Source organism: Taudactylus pleione, unplaced genomic scaffold (assembly GCF_031769625.1).
Source record: "Taudactylus pleione unplaced genomic scaffold, aTauple2 ptg000259l, whole genome shotgun sequence".
NCBI lineage: Eukaryota > Metazoa > Chordata > Amphibia > Anura > Myobatrachidae > Taudactylus > Taudactylus pleione.
In genome coordinates, this window is record NW_028284661.1 from 651,604 (window position 1) to 671,259 (window position 19,656).

The 19,656-nt window shown below is 44.7% G+C and overlaps 1 protein-coding gene across 1 annotated transcript in view; it reads right to left on the reverse strand.

Moving 5' to 3' along the window:
• Nucleotides 1-383: 383 nt before the first annotated feature.
• The window catches only part of FAM162B (family with sequence similarity 162 member B), a 48,674-nt gene continuing 29,401 nt past the window's right edge, over nucleotides 384-19,656 (reverse strand). The window contains exon 4 of the mRNA XM_088480995.1: nucleotides 384-494. Coding sequence (XP_088337121.1) covers nucleotides 384-494 — 111 coding nt within the window. The remainder of the gene's footprint in view (nucleotides 495-19,656) is intronic.

The window sequence follows — 19,656 nt, forward strand, 5'->3', positions numbered from 1 at the left end:
AACACGTAACCTGTATCATGAGATTAGTTTCACGGTGCAACACTTATTCCCCAAGCAACAGATGCATATAGAATAACTTTGCATGTTAAGACATGAATCCAAATGTGTCTATTGCATATTAACTGTAGGCATGTGGACCGCATTTCAAAAAGTTTTTTTTATTTTTAACACAAACACAATGTATGTGGGTAACTGTTTTAATACACACTTATAATAGATATTGCATATTACTTAGTGATGAATGCATGTATGCAAAATCATAGACCCAGATAACCAGAGATTAATAGATAAAGTAATGCAGAAAAGGTGACTGGCAGCATTTTTAAAAAGTTGATATGGACACAGAGAAGCTCATGCAGAAGGACTAATCATTTGTCATATATCTATTTATCAGGATCTGTTGCACCACTTTCTTGTTTATTTTCAGCTTGTTTACGCCACTTTTCTTTCTTTGCTAGGTTCAAACTTGTCAGTGACTCACGACGAGCTGCAGCCTGCAGAGTGGAAAAATATTAAGTAACTCATAGGTCAGACTTGGAGGTATTTTCTGCACTCAATTAACTACAGGTTGAGTTTCCCATATCCAAATATTTTCCGAAATACGGTATTTTTTTGGCTTGACTGAGAAAATTAAACTTTTGATTTTTGATAGTTCAATGTACACAAACTTTGTCTAAGGCATAAATTATTACAAATATTGTATAAAATTACCTTCAGACTGTGTGTATAGGGTGTATATGAAACATACCTGTATTTAATTTCTGTACACAAACTTTGTTTGAGCCACAAAATTATTGAAAATATTGTATAAAATTACCTGCAGGCTATGTGTATAAGGTTTATATCACACATAAATGCATTCTATGTGTATATTTGGGTCCCATTCCCAAGATATTTCATTATGATATGCAAATATTCCAAAATACAGAATATTCCATTATCCAAAATACCCCTGGTCCCAAGCATTTTGGATATCGGAGACTCAACCTGTATTAGTAGTAGTATTATTATTATTATTATTATTATTATTATTATTATTTATTAAAAAATTACATAAATGTATATTAACAAACATTATTTCCTACAAAAATATGATTGTGCAAATTTGACAAAATCTGTTTTAGAGGTTTGTGACAGGGACTTTTTATGACCTTTACCTCCGTAAAAGCCATTTTAAGCAGCAGCTCTTGCTGTACATCATGAAGAAAATAGACAATTGAACGCACTTTACACACACAAAAAAAGGCTGCATAACGTATGTCACATACTGTAGACTCTTACCCATCATTTTAGCTATTTATTTTGCTTGTGAAAGTATGAGATATGGTAAGAACTTACCCTTGTTATCTCTATTTCTACGAAGTCCATAGGGTTCCACAGGATACCTTGGGGTATAGGCGATGGCGGCAGACATCGGGCACCTCAGAGTTAATTTTTTAGCCTCCCAGGATGCACTGGGGTCCTTCTCCTATACTCCGCCCCCGAGCCAAGGCAAATCAGTTACATAAGCCACAGGCCGGAGGAGGAGAAGAAAGAGAGAGAAGAAAGTCTGGAACACACAAGAATCACATTCTCACCAGAAGGAGACGGAAAAATTGGTGACCAGAAGAAAGCCCATCTGCAGTACAGGTGCGACAGGGCGGGAGTCCTGTGGAACCCTATGGACTTCATAGAAATAGAGATAACAAGGGTAAGTTCTTACCGTATCTCATATTTTCTACTTCAGGGTCCATATGGTATACACACGATACCTTGGGGATGTCCCAAAGCAGTATCCTTTAAGGGTTGGGATGCTCCTGTGCTGAAAGGAGAATCCGCTGCCCGAAGGAAGCATCCTGAGAGGCGAAGGTATCAAATGCATAACACCTCACTAAGGTATGAACAGAAGACCATGTGGCTGCCTTGCAGAGCTGAACAGCAGAGGCATCACGACGAGCTGCCCACGAAGGACCCACAGACTGAGCTTTAACGGATGATGGTACAGGTAGGCCCTCATGAATGTAAGCCTCAGAAATCACCATGCGAATCCACCCTGCCAAAGTCTGCTTAGTGGCAGGCCAACCCTTCTTACGGAAACCACAGAGGACAAACAAAGAGTCCGACTTCCGAAATGAATTGGTACTGTCAACATAAATCCTTAGAGCACGTACCACATCCAAGGAGGCCTCATCAGCTGAGAGGTCTGGGGAATTAAAGGCCGGCACTATAATTTCCTCATTAATGGGGAAACTAGATACCACCTTAGGTAGGAAACCAGGACGAGTCCGAAGCACCGCCCTGTCCCTAGGAAAAATCAGAAAGGGAGGGCGACATGAGAGAGCCCCCCAAATCTGACACCCTTCTGGCCGAAGCAATGGCCAGAAGAAACACAGTCTTAGCTGTAAGCCATTTGAAATCCACCGAGCCCAGTGGTTTGAATGGCGGTCCTGGGAGAGCCCTCAGGACCACAGCCAAATCCCAAGGAGCCACTGGTGGAACAAAGGGATGCTGAATACAAAGTACACCTTGCATAAAGGTGCGGACATCAGGAAGAGTAGCAATCCTACACTGAAACCACACTGACAGGGCAGAAACTTGCACCTTCCGGGCGAAGACCGTGATCTAAACTCACCTGTAGGAAAGCCAAAACCCTGGATATCCCAAACACCTGAGGATCATAGCCTCTAGGGCAACACCATTCAAAGAAAGTATGCCACACTCGGTGGTAAATTCTTGCAGAAGCAGGCTTCCGAGCTCTGAGCATGGTGTTAACTACAGAGCTAGAAAAAACCCCTGGACCTTAAAAGGGCTGTCTCAACAGCCACGTCATCAAGACAGACGACCCAGGTAATGGCAAAGACCTTGAGACAATAGGTCCGGATGTTGAGGCAACAGCATCAGAGTGTTTATGGAGAGACTCCGAAGAACTGAGTACCAGTGATGTCTGGGCCACACTGGAGCTATCAACAGGAGCGTGCTTCCTTCTTGCTTGAACTTCCGAAGTACTCGAGTAAGAAGGGAGAACAGAGGGAAGAGAAACTCAAACTGGAAGGTCCACAGGACCGACAGAGTGTCTACCAGAAGAGCCTCCTTGTCACTTGTTGTTGACCCGTACACAGTCAGGAGACCATGAGGTTTATCTCTGGAAGGCCCCACGTGTTCACTAGGAATTAAACACCTTCTGGATTCCCCTGGATGCACGTCCTGATGGCTGAGGAAGTCTGCTTTGCAGTTGAGGACTCCTGGTATGAACACTGCCGAGACGGCTGGGAGATTGCCTTCCGCCAAGCCAGAATGCGGGACACCTGTGTCAGGGCCACCTGACTTCTGGTTCCTCCTTGGTGGTTTATGTAAGCTACTGTGGTAGCATAGTCTGACTGGATTTGCACGGGATTTCCGTGAAGAACTAGACTAGCTTGATGAAGAGCTCTGAACACCGCTCAAAGCACCAATATGTTGATTGGAAGAACAGATTTTGCTGTCGGCCACCTTCCCTAAAGAAGTGTGGACCTGTCACAGCCCCCCAACCTTGGAGACTGGCGTCCGTCATTAGGAGGACCCAGTCTGAGATCCAAAAGGGGCGTCCCTTGTTGAGGTGGGACGTCTGTAGCCACCAGGCCAGAGACAGCCGTACCTCTGGAGAAAGCACCATTGTCAGTGTCTTTATCCGATGGGGCAACCCATTCCATCTGGACAAGATCAACTTCTGCTGAGGTCTGGAGTGAAAACTGGGCTTTTTCTACCATGGTGAACTTCGACACCATGGATCCCAGTAACCTTATTGCCAAGTGAAGAGACACTCGGCGACTCTGAAGACAAATATGAATCTTGCCTGTAACGCAGGGATCTTTTCCTCTTTCTCAAAGATCCTTCGTTGTCTGTGAAGAACCACTTCCAGTTTATCAGCCAGCCATGATTCTGCAACACAGATAGTGTCCGTTGCAGATGGCCCTGAAGTACCCCCATAGACTCTGCTAATAGCAGAAGGTCATCCAGACAGTGTAACAGGCGGACTGCCTGCATCCGCAGGTGGGCTGCCATAACTGCCATGACCTTGGTAAACAGCAGAGGTGCTGTGGAAAAGCCAAAGGGCAGTACCTGAAACTGGAAATGTTGACTGACCACTGCGATCTTGAGGAACCGCTGGTGAGCTAAAGCAACTGGGACATTCAGGTAGGCATTCTGAGTGTCCAAGGACACCATAAAATCCCCAGGCTCCATAGCCAATATGATGGAACGCAGGGTCTCCATCCTGAACCAAGGGACCCTCAAAGACTTGTTGAGGGACTTGAGGTTGAGAATAGGCTGTTAGGACCCATTGGGTGTCAGAACCAGAAAGGGGATGGATGTAAAACCCTGTTCCTCTCAGAGACAATGAAACAGGCACCATAACCCCTTCTTGGAGCATAGAGTGCCCTACTTTCTGGAATTCCAGGGCCTTGTCTTGAACTGACTGAAGGCCTGTGGTGAAAAACCATCTGGGAGACCTTCTGCGTAAGAAGAGGGCGTACCTTTGAGAGACCACTTCTCCTACCCAAGTGTCTGTAGTAGTGTGATACAAGCACTGGGCAAACTGAAGAAGTTGGCCTCCCACCCTGGGGTCCTCCAGGGGGAAGCCTGTCCCATCAGGACTGTTCGCTGGACTTACCCTGGGCCCAACAGGGCCAAAAAGATAAAGTCCCAGACCCTGAAGGAACTTGGGCCAATGGCAGACATGCGGATTTAGCTGCTGCCAAAGTGCTCACAATTTTTTCCCAGATCAGGGCCAAAGAGGACCTCACCATTAAAAGGTAAGCATTCCAACTCTTTCTTGGAGTCTGCATCAGCTCTCCATGAGCGCCACCACAGGGAGCGGCGCGCCGACACTGCTGCCGAGGAAATTCTAGAAGTGAGGAGACCTATAACCAAGGCTGCCTCATTAACATATATGGGTCCAAGGCACCTGCCCCTTGCTCCATTCTCTGGCTACCCAGCTTAGTCATAGCTGGTCTGGAAGCCCCCCCCTGTAAGGGAGTATATGGACTTCCAACAAAGTACCACTTTGCGATACATAGCATTCGATAGAACATAGGCAAGGTTGCAGTACTCACTAGGCATGCAATGAACTACAGGAAATGGATAACCTGCAGCTAACATTCCTGTGAAATCACTGACGAAGGAAATTCCGCAGAATATTCTTTACACATAAAAGTTTTGCGCCTGCGAAACTTCGCATTTGTGAAAAGGTCTCGCTTTGGCGAAAAAGTATCGCACAGGCGAAAAAGTATCGCGCAGGCGAAAAATGTCGCTTTGGCGAAAAAGTATTGCACAGGCGCAAAAGTTTTGCTTTGGCGAGAAAGTATTGCGCAGGTGAAAAAGTTTCACTTTGGCGAATCCCAGACCGCCTACCTAGCGTGGCATACACGCGAAACTTCATCGCCGAAATGAAGAGTAGGCGAAAGGGAAGCAATATGCGGATTCTGCTTAAAGCGTGCCCCGTGTTGACTTAAGGGAAATCCCTGCAACATGGACTGGTAGTAGTAAGTCTCTGTACAAAGGTAGAGAGAGAGACACTACTGTGAACACTGCGTGAACTACCAGGGAGGGAGAATTAGCTGTTTCTCCCCACATACCTGCCTCGTAACAGGTAGAGTGGAGCAGCAGGGTGTACGTCATACCTACAGGCACAACCGCATGGTAATAGCACACAGCATGCACTGGGTATAATGCAACCACATAGCATATACATACATATATACACATTATAGTAGTAAAGCAAAATACTAGCCCTGTCTGATGCTTGCCAAGCCGCAGGAACTTAGGGGGTCATTCAGACCCGCTCATGAGCGGCAGTACGCTTGCAAGCGGGTCGATGTTCCCCCACTGCGCATGCGCACGATGGAGGGAGCTCCGTCGTGCGCATGCGCGAGACCCGCCGAGCGACGGGCTCTCCATCGCTCCGGGTCTCGCACCAAAGGGGGCGTGCTGTTGATGTTGATTGACAGCATGCCCCCTTTGGTGGGTGTGCCGGGGGCGTGGCTGCTAGACGGAGGCGTTCCCATGGGAACGCCTACCGTCTGAAGCCGGACCCACTGACATCACTAGTGATGTCAGTGGGAGTGATTTTGGCTCTGATAGAGCCAAAATCACTCCAGGGCTTGCGGCAGCGAGACCCTACCGCAGGGTCTCCGTCGCAAACCCGATGGTCGCGATGGTCAAGACCATCGCGACCATCATCATGGACGCTCCAAAAAAAGGTAGGAGGGCCCTGATTCAGAGCGAGCGCTCTGGTCAGAGCGTTCAGCTCTGAATCAGGCCCTTACTACATAAATATGGCAGAGTGAAATACCAATTCTCACAAATACATATTTTATATAAATGTGAGAAACCCTCAGTGTTCACATCACCCTCTGCTAACAGTACTGAGTATGTGGTACATTTTAGCTGAGGAGAATAATCACGTTCACTCTCAGACATGATGAGTGTAAACAATGTGTATGTGACACACCACACAGTAAAACACTTATCATATTAACTGTGAGGCAATAAGCACCCTGCAGCACCGCAAGGGAGAGAAAGACAGGGATAGTAAAATAGCTGACAGAAGTGAAGTGCAGTCAGACAGCGCTAGAATATAGTCACATACAATGCAGAAATAAATCACCTGCACTACAAGCACTATGATCAACTACGCAGACACAGAGGGCCTGATTCAGAGCCACTCATAAGCGGCTGCTCGTTCGCTCTGAGCGATGTTCGCACATCTGCACATGCGTATGGGTTGTAATGCGCATGCGCCAACCAGTCAGTGCGGTCGGAAATCGTGTGTTCGCAAAATAGCGAGTGCCTGCTAATTTGAGTGACAGAATGAGGCGTTTGTGGGTGGTAACAGGGGAAGGTGCTTGAAAATGGGGAATGGAGATCCGAACGCAGACATGCCAAGCGGTCAAAACGGGCGTTTTAAGGGTGTGCATAATTAACAAAGCAGCGTCATCGACCACGTCACTTGGTTGTCTCTTAGCCTGAACTGTTTGCATGATTGCGGTAGGAAAATCCAACCACAAGCACTGCGAGCAGTTCAGACGCCTTTCGATGTACTCGATTAATCTAATAAATAGCGGAGATGACGTATGATGCGTACAGCCAGGGGGCGTCTTTACAAAATAGCGAGCGCATGTTTTGTTCGCTCGCTCAAACATAGAGGCGTCAACAGACCGCAAAGAGCGAGCGCTCAATTTAAATAGCCGGCCCCTTTTTCTGAACGGGCGAGCGCAAATAGCGTCCAGCTCTGAATCAGGCCCTGAGCCTGGTAGGAAACAGTGCTGCATACACTGACCTCAGCGGAGGAGAGGTATGCAGGGGACCCGGACCGCGATGCCCCCTGTATCAGAATCCAGCAGCGTTCAGCATTTTTATAAAATGGCCGCCGCGGAGCTGATAGGAGACAGGCCCGGTGGAGGAACGCTGCCACAGCCTGCCAGACCGCTATGGAAAGGCACTGTGCAGTGGGGGAGGCGCCGCCTTTGAGACAGGGAAAGCACACACCCCAGGCATGTGATTAACCCCTGGGATGCTGGAGCATTTTCCATTCTGCTGCAGCCCGCTGTCCCTGTTGGTCTAGTGGAAGCAGAGGATCAGTACCTTGCTCCACACGCAGCCTGTCCCCAGGGAGCCCCCTGCCTAGGAACAAATAAGACTGTGAATCGGCGGTAACCCACCGCGGGTTCCGACAGCTTACCTGAATCCCCATGAATCCGGCCACAGTCTGGAATAACGGGGTCCCCGCTAGCTGAGACCCTGGTACCCGCCAACATCCCTAGATCAGTACCGGCGTTCTGGCCCGGCGGGGTGAAGGAGTGGCAGCATGGACCTCTAATTAGCTTGACCCTGCTGCCCGTTCATATCATCGCAGCAAAAGCTGCTGGAAGAAACTTCAGGGGCTGTCCAACAGCGCCCCTCTGAAGAGGTGATCCGACTCCGAGCCAGGCACCTACGAAACTGATTTGCCTTGGCTCGGGGGCGGGGTATAGGAGAGGGACCCCAGTTCATCCTGGGAGGCTGCAAAATTAACTCTGAGGTGCCCAATGTCTGCCACCATCGCCTATACCCCTTGGTATCTTGTAGATACCCTATGGACACTGAAGTAGAAATACGCCTTCACTAGGAGGTTTCAATAAAAACATAACTCTGGGTTCCTTGACCGTATAAATCCTAGAGTGATGTTCCATGTCGACATTTTTAAAAATCTCAACATCATAACTCGACATTGTGACATGTCAACATAGTGACTGCAACCCCTACTGGACTTCCCTTTGTCCTTTTGGAATGGACGGGGGCTAGACTCTAGTCAGGTCACATCATCAGAGTGTTCACATGATCACAGAATATTTAAAAATTATGCTGGAAAATTGTTTATTGTTCTGGTAAGTATTTCTCCCCTAACCCACTATCTAGTACCTAACCCTAAACTTCCCCCTCCAACCTTACCCTAACTTATCTCCGTAGCCTAACCCTCCCACCTGCAGCCTCCATTGCAAGGGCGATATGTCTATAGTGCATCTCCGGGTGTGTACTATTGGGGGCACTATTACAGGGAGATTATTAATGGGGGCGTTGCATAGGGGGGCACTGCATAAGGGGCACCACTCCTGGGGGCACTGCATAAGGGGGGCTCTGCATAAGGGGCACCACTACTGTGGGCTCTGCATAAGGGGCACTATCACTGTGGTAACTGCATAAGGGGCACTACCACTACTGGGGACACAGCATAAGGGGCACCACTACTGTGGGGCATTGCGTAAGGGAAACCACTACAGTGGCCTTTATGTTTAAGGGGCACTACTGCTGTGGGCATTGTATAAGGGACACTATTACTGTGGGCATAGTGTATAAGGGGCACAAATGTGGGCATTGTGTAAAAGGGGCACTGCGGTATGTCATCAAACTCAAATCAGTGTCAGACAATAGACCCATTTGTTGTAAACAAGAGGTTTATTTTGATTAAGTCACCTAGATTTGTGGAAGTTCAAATATACTAAGGCATTTTTCAAGGCCACATTGCAATTGAAAGCATAAAGGGGGGAATTAAATTCAATGCAATGTTGAATAGCTGCGGGAGGGAGCTCCCGAAGCTATTCAATTCAATGCAGTGTTTGGGCAGGCTAAGGATTTCTTCTCGCACCCCCCTGTGAATGCGAGGAGAAATCCGACAAAAGTGCCGGGCGCGCAGCTGTTTTGCTGCTTAGCACGGCACTAACAGCCCAGCACTTTAGTCAGAGAATGCTGGTTCTTGCGCCTAAGTACCCATGTTAAGTCATGAGAACTGGCATTCTCTGACTTAACAGCACGGTGAATTGAATAGCTTTGGGAGCTTCCCCCGGCGCTATTCAATTTGCATTGAATTGAATTCCCCCCAAAGAAGTGAAGGTTATTATCATAGAGCCTTGACCTAAATTAGAATTATTTCATTTAGAATGGAGCTAAGGTTAATTTGGTTATTTTACAAGGTTATGTCACTTGCCAGGGTTTCAATAAAATGGTAAAGGGTTCTGGTAGTTACTTTGAAGCAAACCATGATTCTGGTTTTATCTGGATTTCAAGGTACCATGAGAAAAGCCCAGATAGATGTATAAAGATTAGGGGTATAAATATGAGTTGTCAGTCTGCAGTTAAAATAGTAGGAGTAGTAGTAACAGTAGGAGTAAGAGTTCAGTTGACGTTGGTGCTGGAGATAGGAGGTATGAAGCCATAGGGAAAGGGATCCTCAGAACTAAAAAAAGGTAGATAATATGTGTATTCCTTCATTATCATTAACGATTGTATGCTTGTATTTTTGTTATGTAATTAGATAAGGAAGCATACATATAATTAGAATATTTATCACTACACTGCATTTGCTATTCTGTTGATTTGAATTGCTTGTAAATAAAAATTAATATTGCAGATTTTTTACATCTCTTAACTTATTTTGGAATCACTAGTTAAATGTGTATGATATATAAAGCATGTATCCAATTGCAAAAGAAAAGATAAACTGCACAGGTATCTAATATAATTACTGAAAATAAATCTGATGCCTCAAATATATCTAAATTATATTGATATTAATCAATTACCACGAGGGTGCAACTGCTGACAACAAAGTGTAATTCAGAAACATAAAAAGAAAAAAGTGTTGTCGGTTGTGCAGTGCACTCAAAAAGGGTCAATATAAATATAACATTTTACTTTTATTAATAATTATAAATAAAAAAACAGCGAAATATTTGTAAAAAATTTAATTCCACAGAATTATCAATACAAATAAGGAAACAAAAAATAATAATAATAAAAAAGGGGACATATACCAAAATAAATCCTAAAATTGAATCGGTTAGTCTCCCCTGGTCTATAACAACAAATATATTGTTTACAAATATAGAATTTAAAGCATGTATTTATAACCCTAATTGACAGTTTTCATATAAATCCAATATAGTATATCTATATAATTGATATAATTATTAAGTATTATATTGTACAGTCATAAGAGATATAGAATTAAAATATTAGGGGATCCCCTGCATATCATCTGAGATTAATATCAGCTCTATGATGTGCCTTTAGCCTGAATGTAACTATATAGTAGCCATGAGATAGAAACAAGATGGTAACATGTTTATCTGTCACAAAGTATCTTATAACCAGTGGTAGTAAATATATGGCTACATTCATCCACCAACGTAAATAAATAAACTCTAAAACCTCTATGATTGATTAAACTGCTGTACAGTATATTAGTAGAGGCAAAGGAGACTATAAATAAATATAGAGAAGGGTACTGTGACAAGTTACTGCTGCAAGGAACTGCAAAATAGAGGTAGTTAGTCTCTTGAAAAGGAATACGAAAGATGAAAGCAGCGCTTGAGAAAAGTGTGTAAACATATAATTTAACAAATCACATATAAAATGTTCAAAGCAACAATTAAAATAATAATTGAAGACAGATGGTCAAATATTCAACCAACAATTGATGAATCCTGAAAAGCCATAGATGTAAATAGACCCTGAGGCACCAATTATAGTATGAAATAAATTCAAGCACTAGTATTGAGTCTTAGGGTAGTAAGTGTCCTGCAAGGAGATTATAGTAGAATTACCGGCTCATGTACAGTCTCAAGGTTGTCCTTAATTAGCGATGGTCCCACACTGAGGTATTGCTCCAACGCAAATGGAAACAGATCCTTAAAATTAGAAATTGTCTAGTAGCTGGAAATGTATGCAATGTCCCAAATCCAGATAATGTTCCAAAGGGCTCACAAAGTGCTTGGTCATAAAGTGACACGTGCCAAAATTAACAGGGTAGGCAATACCTCAGTGTGGGACAATTTATTTGTGTAGTAGAACAATACAGTTATCTCGAAATACAAAATTTTTATGAAATATCCCAATATATATGATAATCTGTAATACAATATAATTTTGCTCCAGTATAATAAATTGAGATAAACTACTCTTTAGTGATATAGAATTCTACTTCTTGCATGAATATAATCTAAACTTTTGATTAGAGATAACATTAATATATATTTTCCTATTATGTTCATGTAGGGCAGGGATGGGGAACCTCAGGCCCGGGGGCCGTATAAGGCCCCTGGAATCATTTGGTCTGGCCCTCTGAGCTTTTTCCTGCTAGCCTCATCTGGCTAGCAGGGTGACTAGAATGGCACCCTGCGGCCAGAATCTATGCAGCAGTGCCACCTAGAGCGTTCTTAGGATGCTTCAGTCGGTCACAATGCTGCCCTTACAGCTCCCCGAAGCATCCTCAGGATGCTCCGGTATTTCTGTAATCATCGGCAATTGTGGCCCCACCCCCAGGTCACATCACACAGAGGCGGCGTAGCCTGCACCCGGCCCGCAAATAATGTTATATATATATATTCATGTACAGTATATTTATGTCTTTTCACTTTTGATCTTTTAAGCACTTTCATTATATTCATCTATTATCATATGATTTTTCACTTTTATACTGAGCATTTTATTTATATTTTGACACGTTCACATCATTATAGTACTTATTGGTATACACTTTTCACTATTGGTATTCACTAGTTGGTTTGAGTGGTCACGTCTGTACCTTAGTTTGTGTGTTTTACACTTAGATTAATTTTATAGATTATTACTCTATATTAATATATTTATTATATGTTATCAGAACCTGGGTAATTATAATTTATTTATTAGCCCTATTACTGTTATTGTATTATGTTTCGTATGTATAGTTGTTTGACACAAGTATTAGCTATTGGCAATAAGTAGGGCAATAAGTAGGGCTTTATCCCCGGAGGCCGGCAGCCAACTGACTCGGCTGGCCAGCCACCGGAGCGTTAGTAGACTCCGGGCACTAGAGTGTGCCCAGAGTCTACTGCGCATGCGCAGAACACCGGAAAAATGGCCGTGGTGTTCATTTTCCGGTGTTCTGATCAGCACTGACACCCGCCGCGGGACCACGAGCAGGTAAGTTTAAAATAATATGGGTGCAGGGTGTGTGGTGCGGGGCCCCCCTGGACCCGGGGGCTCGTGTGCCCTGCACACACTGCACCCATTATAGATATGCCACTGCATACAGCTAAGTAGTAATAAAAATTATGTTATCACATTGGAGTGTGCGTGCATGTTGGACTTATCGTGCATGGTGCCCACACACTTCCATACTCCACTGAGGCAGGTTAGCCACACACATATACACTTAATACTTACCTGCTTTTCCCTGCCATCAACACTCAATTCACACAGGCCCAAACATGCACATCGCGCACCATTGATTCACAGTTAGGTTCTAAAATCTATCTTCACAAAGTGTCCAGCCTTGTGCCATACCAAGTTCAGGTAGCAGGTGATGTAATTGCGCTATCAATGCATCTCCATCATTCACAAGTCACTATCACTGCCTGAGCACATCCTGACACAGAGCTAGAGATTAGCAGAGACAGGGACAGCAGAAAAAAGAGAGAGGTGGAAGGAAAAAAAGAGATCCAGAAAGAGATTCAGAGAGAGAGAGAGAAAGAGAGAGAGAGAGAGAGTGTATGGGTTTTGGGATAGCTGGAATAGAACAGTATTATAGATAATCTGTAAACTGTCGTGACGATTAATTAGAGACAGAAAAATGAAGAACATACCCAGAAAATGCTGGGTGCAACTCACGTTTTGTACGCAATCCCGGCACTGATTATGTTGGCGATCAGAATCCTGGCAGTGTAATTCCAAAGGTTGGAATGCTGATGCATGCAGGTAAGTATTGTAATCCTACTCCTAACCCTAGCCCACCTTTCCCAGAGCCTAACCCTCCCCCCTCCGTAGTCTAATCCTACCCCTAAACCGAACCCTTATACTAACTGTCAGGATCACAGCCATTGGGATTTTGGAGCCAGGTTTCTGCTAATTTGATTGACAGAATGTACCGTTTGTGGGTGGTAACAGGGGAAGGTGCTTGAAAACGGGGGAGTGGAGTTCTGAACGCAGGTGTGCCTAACGGTCAAAAGTGCGTTTAATGGGAGTGCATAATTAGTAAAGGAGCGTCATCGACCACGTCACTTGGTTGTCTTTTAGCCTGAACTGCTCGCAGTGATAGCGGTAAGAAAAACCTACCACAAGCACTGCGAGCAGTTCAGATGCCTTTCGATGTACCAGATTAATCTAATAAATACCGGAGGTGACGTGTGATGCGAACGGCAAAGGGGCGTCTTTACAAAATAGCGAGCGCATTTTTCATTCACTCGCTCAGACATAGAGGCGTCAACAAACCGCAAAGAGCGAGCACTCAATTTAAATAGCCGGCCCCTTTTTTGGAACGATCGTCAGCAAATAGCATCCGGGTCTGAATCAGGCCCATAGAATTTGATGGAAGATAAGAACCACTTGGCACATCTAGTCTGCCCTTTGTCACAACTGGATCTGAGTGATTTTGTGTACTCGAACTGGAGTCCAGTATTGGAATGATTAGAGAAGCTGCTCCTTCCCCTTCTACAGTCAGTGCTCCAAATAGCACAGCCTGGCAGTCGGCACCCGGATCACATGCAGTGGCGCGAGGACAATACCTAGACGATAGGCCTCTGTGAGTACATTGAACAGATGTTGGTTTTATATAAATTTCCTTTACTCACCAGGTTCTATATCAAATCCTAACCATCCATTTCCATGGTACTAAGTAACATTTTATCATGGCTTCCTGGCACATTCTCTCTGCACAACCTTCCCTAGCTTCTGGGCACTGCCAGTCACACTATGCTATAAACTCCAGCTCCTTTATAGATCCTATGAGCTAGTCACCTACCAATACCTATCCCTCTGATGCTAACATCAAACATAATGACCAATGCCCCTTCTACCTAATAAACATCTCAAGCTCTCTGGCTCTCCCAGACTCTAGGAACAAATATCCCAAGCTCACTTCAAATCTTTGTCTCTGTTTACAATCCTTGTCTCCCTGGTAGTGTCAGATAGACAGAAATAGTAGTGCGGAGAGATTGAGAGTGCCAATGAGTCAAAGTTTGGGGTTCAGCTTATAATGGGTCAAATAACCTAGTATTATATATAATACTCATATATATGCCCTCAACAGCACTAGTCACACCCCGTGGCATTGGTCAAACCCAAGCCCACACTTTACTATTCTCACCAGAGTGCTGCTGCAGGGCATCTGGGCCCAAAGCTGATGTAAGCTACAGCCATCTCTAGCTGCTGCCTGTGATGTCACAATGCAGGTTACAGCCCTATATAAAGGATGCCCAGCTGCTGGCAGTAATTATGTGGTATCATTTTGTCCTACATTGATACTTTCCGAGTAGTTCCTACTGTATATAAGCAATTTGGATAACGACTACTGATCTGGTCTTTGGATTACATCTTCCAATAAGGTTCTGTACAGTAACAGCTTCAGAAAAAGAATCTGATTAACATCTTCAGGTAAGGACTATATAACAAATTTTGGCCTGTCACCCTTACCCCTTCAGATACCTCCCTCCATTATATCTGAAGTTTCTAAATTAGAAACAATGGATAAAGCAAATTATTCATCTGATATGACATTGTGTAACTTTAAATGGATACACACTATTCCAATGCTCTTGGAATCCAACTCCAGACCAGACTGTTGACACAAACCTACTGGAGACCTGGACACCAATTCATCACCCAATATATGCCTCCACGGGAAGCAATCAGGAAGCCGACTGCCTAAATACCGGCAGCCGGCTTCCCGACTGTCATATCCCGGCAAGGGTGAAATGCCGGGCGTCTAGATGTAGACGCCTGCATTTCCCCGACGCCGGGAGACCGGCGCCCGGCATCCCAATCATAGTGATGCTGACAGCCGTGGGGGGGAGGGTTAGGTTTAGGGCTCCAGGGGGGGATTTAGGGTTAGGCACCCCCCTGGGAGGGTTAGGGTTAGGCTAGGGGGAGGGAGGGTTAAGGTTAGGCACCCCCGGGGGGGACTTAGGTTTAAGCAGCGGGAAAGGGGGTGGTTAGGGTTAGGCACTTAGAGGGGGGATTAGGGTTAGGTACTTGGGGGGGAAGTTAGGGTTAAGCACCCCTAAGGAGGGTTAGGGGGCTTAGGTTAGGTTAGTAGATACTTACCTATCCACGATCGGGATTTCCAGCGCTGTCGGGCTTCCGCTGCTTCTAACTCTGCTCTTGTCGGGCTGCCGCTGACGGGAATCGAACCGCCGGCCATGCGGTTCATACCCATTCCGCCTCCACACCTGTACAATTTTGCATAGGGATGAGCAGTCCGGATTCTGTGGAATCCAAACCGCTATGAACATGTGGAATACGAGTCCACCCGAGCCATCGCTCGGGTGTACCCGCATGATTCGTATTCCACTTCGAGGCCGAACGTCATCTTCCCAATGTCTGATTCTCACGAGAATTGGTTCTATATAAGGCGCTGGGACCAGGACTCTACACCATTTGTCAATAAGCATGCAAGCTGCGCACAGCTCTGCAAAGTCGGCTGCCAGTGCCTGTATAAAATAAAAGAAACAAAACTCCATTGGCTGTGCTGTTAATGTTAAGTGACTGTAGGGGGATGAGTCAGCACACTGATGTATGCTACACTACTCTGCTAATAATTACACTGGCTGTAGTAGCCTATGTCCACTGTCCAGACTCCTTTGGCTGTGCTGTTAAGTGGCTGTGCACTGCTGATGTATACTCAGCTGCTGATTAATGTACTGCCCATCTGCACCAATGTAAAAAAAAAGTTTTTATAAAAGTATAAAAAAATAAAATAATATATTATAATTTTGTCTGTGCTGTATCCCACTGTGTAGTATACTGTTGCTACCGTATAGTGTATACAAGCACTGTGACTACTTTTTTTGTAAAAAAAATTCAAACCCAAACCAGTCATGGCAGGTTTGGCAAATCCAAAGCCAGATGATGGATCAGAGCCAAATTCAAATCCAGCAAAAATGGTCTGGCACACATCCGTGATTTTGCAACAGGTCTCAGATCTTAATCTTCTGAAGCAATCTATCGAAAGTATTGTGTCAGCAAACATACTCTTCCCATCTTTGGCAAACCAGCTGCCACTCACAGTCAAGGATGTAGTTACAGTAGATGCAGAGAATGGGGCTGCTACATCCCAGGCCGCCTCTGGAGCCCAGTCCTCTCCCTGCACTGAGTTACACTGCTCTCTCCTAAGCCCTGGCTTTTCTATTCTCACCAGAGTGCTGCTGCAGGACATCAGGCCCCAGAGCTGATCTAAGCTACAGCCATCTCTAGTTGCTGCCTGCATGTATTGTGATGTCACAATGTAGGTCACAACCCTATATAAAGGATAAACCATTTTGTGGTGACATTTTTTCCTACATTAATACTCTCTCAGTAGTTCCTGCTTTATTTAAGCGATTTTGGGTAACAATTACTGATATGAATTTTGGACTACATCTTTCAATAAGGCCCTAAACAGCAACATCTTCAGAAAAAGAATCTGAACAACATCTTCAGGTAAGGACTATATATAACAAGTTTTGGCCTGTCAACCTTACCCCTTCAAACACCTTCCTCCATTATATTTGCAGTTTTTAAATTAGAAATAATAGATAAAGCAAATTATTCATATGATATGACTCTGCGTGACTTTATATGGATACACACTAGTTGAATCCTCCTGGGATCCAAATTCAGACCAGACTGTTGACACAATCCTACTGGAGACATGGACGCAGATTCAACACCCAATATATGCCTCCACACCTGTCTAATTTTGCAGCAGATCTTAGATCTGCATCTACTGAAAGGATTGTGTGGTACTGTTGTAATCTTTGGCAGACCAATTGCAACTTACAGGAGCATAGCTACAGTAGGGGCAGAGAATGGGGCTGCTACAGGATCCATGCCACCAATCTTCCTGCACTGAGTTACACTGCCATCTCCTAAACCCCAGCTTTTCTATTCTCACCAGAGTGCTGCTGCAGGGCATCTGGTCCCAGAGCTTATCTAAGATACAGCCATGTATAGCTGCTACCTGCATGCATTGTGATGTAACAATGCAGGCCACAGCCCTTTATAAAGGATGCCCAGCTACTGGCAGCCATTTTGTGGTGATATTTTGTCCTACATTAATACTCTCTGAGTAGTTCCTGGTTAATGTAAGTGACTTCTATAACAACTACTGATAAATAACAACTACTGATATGGATTTGGAATAAGGTCCTGAACAGCAACTTCTTCAGAAAAAGAATCTAAATAACAACTTCAGGTGAGGACTATATAATAAATTTTTGCCTGTCACTCTTACCCCTTCAGACACATCCCTCCATTTTATCTGCAGTTTTTAATTTAGATACATTGGATAAAGCAAATTATTCATCTGATATGATGCTGAATGACTTAAGATGGGTACACACTTGTCCAGTCCTCTGGGAATTCAACTCCAGACCATACTTTTATCAGTGCTACTGGAGACCTGGATTTAACACCCAATATGTGCCTCCACACCTGTTCAATTTTGCTACGGATCTCAGATCTGCATCTGCTGAAGTTATCTACTGAAAGGATTGTGTCAGTGAATATACTTTTCCAATCTTTGGCAGACTGTGACCACACCACCCCGCTGTATTTTTGAAGAGGAAATTTGTTCTACACATGTGCAGAATCGATCTCCTCTGGCTCCCCAGAATCTCCTGCGGACCCGACAATTTCTTACTGGTTTTGCTGGAAAAATCATCAGTTAAGTGGTTAAAGGCAAGGGCGTAGATACAGTAGGTGCAGTGAATGATACAGCTATGGGACCCAGGTCGCCTCTGGGGCCCAGTCCTCTACCTGCACCAAGTTACATTGCCATCTCCTGAGCCCCAGCTTTCCTATTCTCACCGGAGTGCTGCTGCTGCAGGGAATCTGGACCCAGAGTTGATCTAAGATACAGACATCTCTAGCTGCTGCATGAATGCATTGTGATGTAACAATGCAGGTTACAGCCTTATATAAACGATGCCCAGCTACTGACAGCAATTTTTTGGTGACATTTTGTCCTACTTTGATTCTCTGAGTAGTTTCTACTTTATGTAAGCGACTTTGGATAACGATTACTGATATGGTCTTTGGATTACATCTTCCATTAAGGTCCTGTACAGCAACATCTTCAAAAGAAGAATCTAAATAATATCTTCAGGTAAAGACTATATAAGACAAATTTAGACCTGTCATCCTTATCCCTACTGACACCTCGCTTGATTTTACCTGCAGTTATTACTATAGAAACAATGGATAAAGCAAATTTCTCATCTGATATGACGTTTCATGACTTTATTTGGATACACACTAGTCAAATCCGCCGGGGATCAAACTGCAGACCAGACTTTTGACACAATACTACTGGAGACCTGGACACACCATATACTGTATATGTCTCTATACCTGTCCAATTTTGCAGCAGATCTCAGATCTACATCTGCTGAAACAAACTACTGAAAGGATTGTGTCAGTGTATATACAGACCCTCCAACATGACCCGTTCCACCAGGTACAAAATGCTCTGCTCCTGGACTTCCCACCTAATGTATGATTGCAGCCACCTGGGTTGAAACACCTGTCTCATCAATGACCTAGTTAAACACAGGTGTCTGCAATCATAAATCAGGTGGGAAGTCCAGGAGCAGAGCATTTTGTACCTGGTGGAACGGGTCATGTTGGAGGGTATGTATATACTCTCTATAATCTTTGGCAGACCAGCTACCACTAAAGGCAAGGGAAGACTACCTACAGTAGGTGCAGTGAATGATACGACTATGGGGCCCAGGTCGCCTCTGGGGCCCAGGTCGCCTCTGGGGCCCAGGTCGCCTCTGGGGCCCAGGTCGCCTCTGGGGCCCAGTCCTCTCCCTGCACCAAATTACACTGCCATCTCCTGAGCCCCAGCTTTCCTATTCTCACCAGAGTGCTGCTGCTGCAGGGAATCTGGGCCCAGAGTTGATCTAAGATACAGACATCTCTAGTTGCTGCCTGCATGCATTGTGATGTCAAAATGCAGGTCACAGTCCTATATAAAGGATGCCCAGCTACTGGAAGCCATTTTAAGGTGACATTTTCTCCTGCATTAATTCTGAGTAGTTCCTACTTTATTTAAGCGACTTGCCAACCCTACCCCTTCAATCACCATAATCCATTGTATATGCAGTTTTTAAATTAGAAACAATGGATAAAACAAATTATTCATCT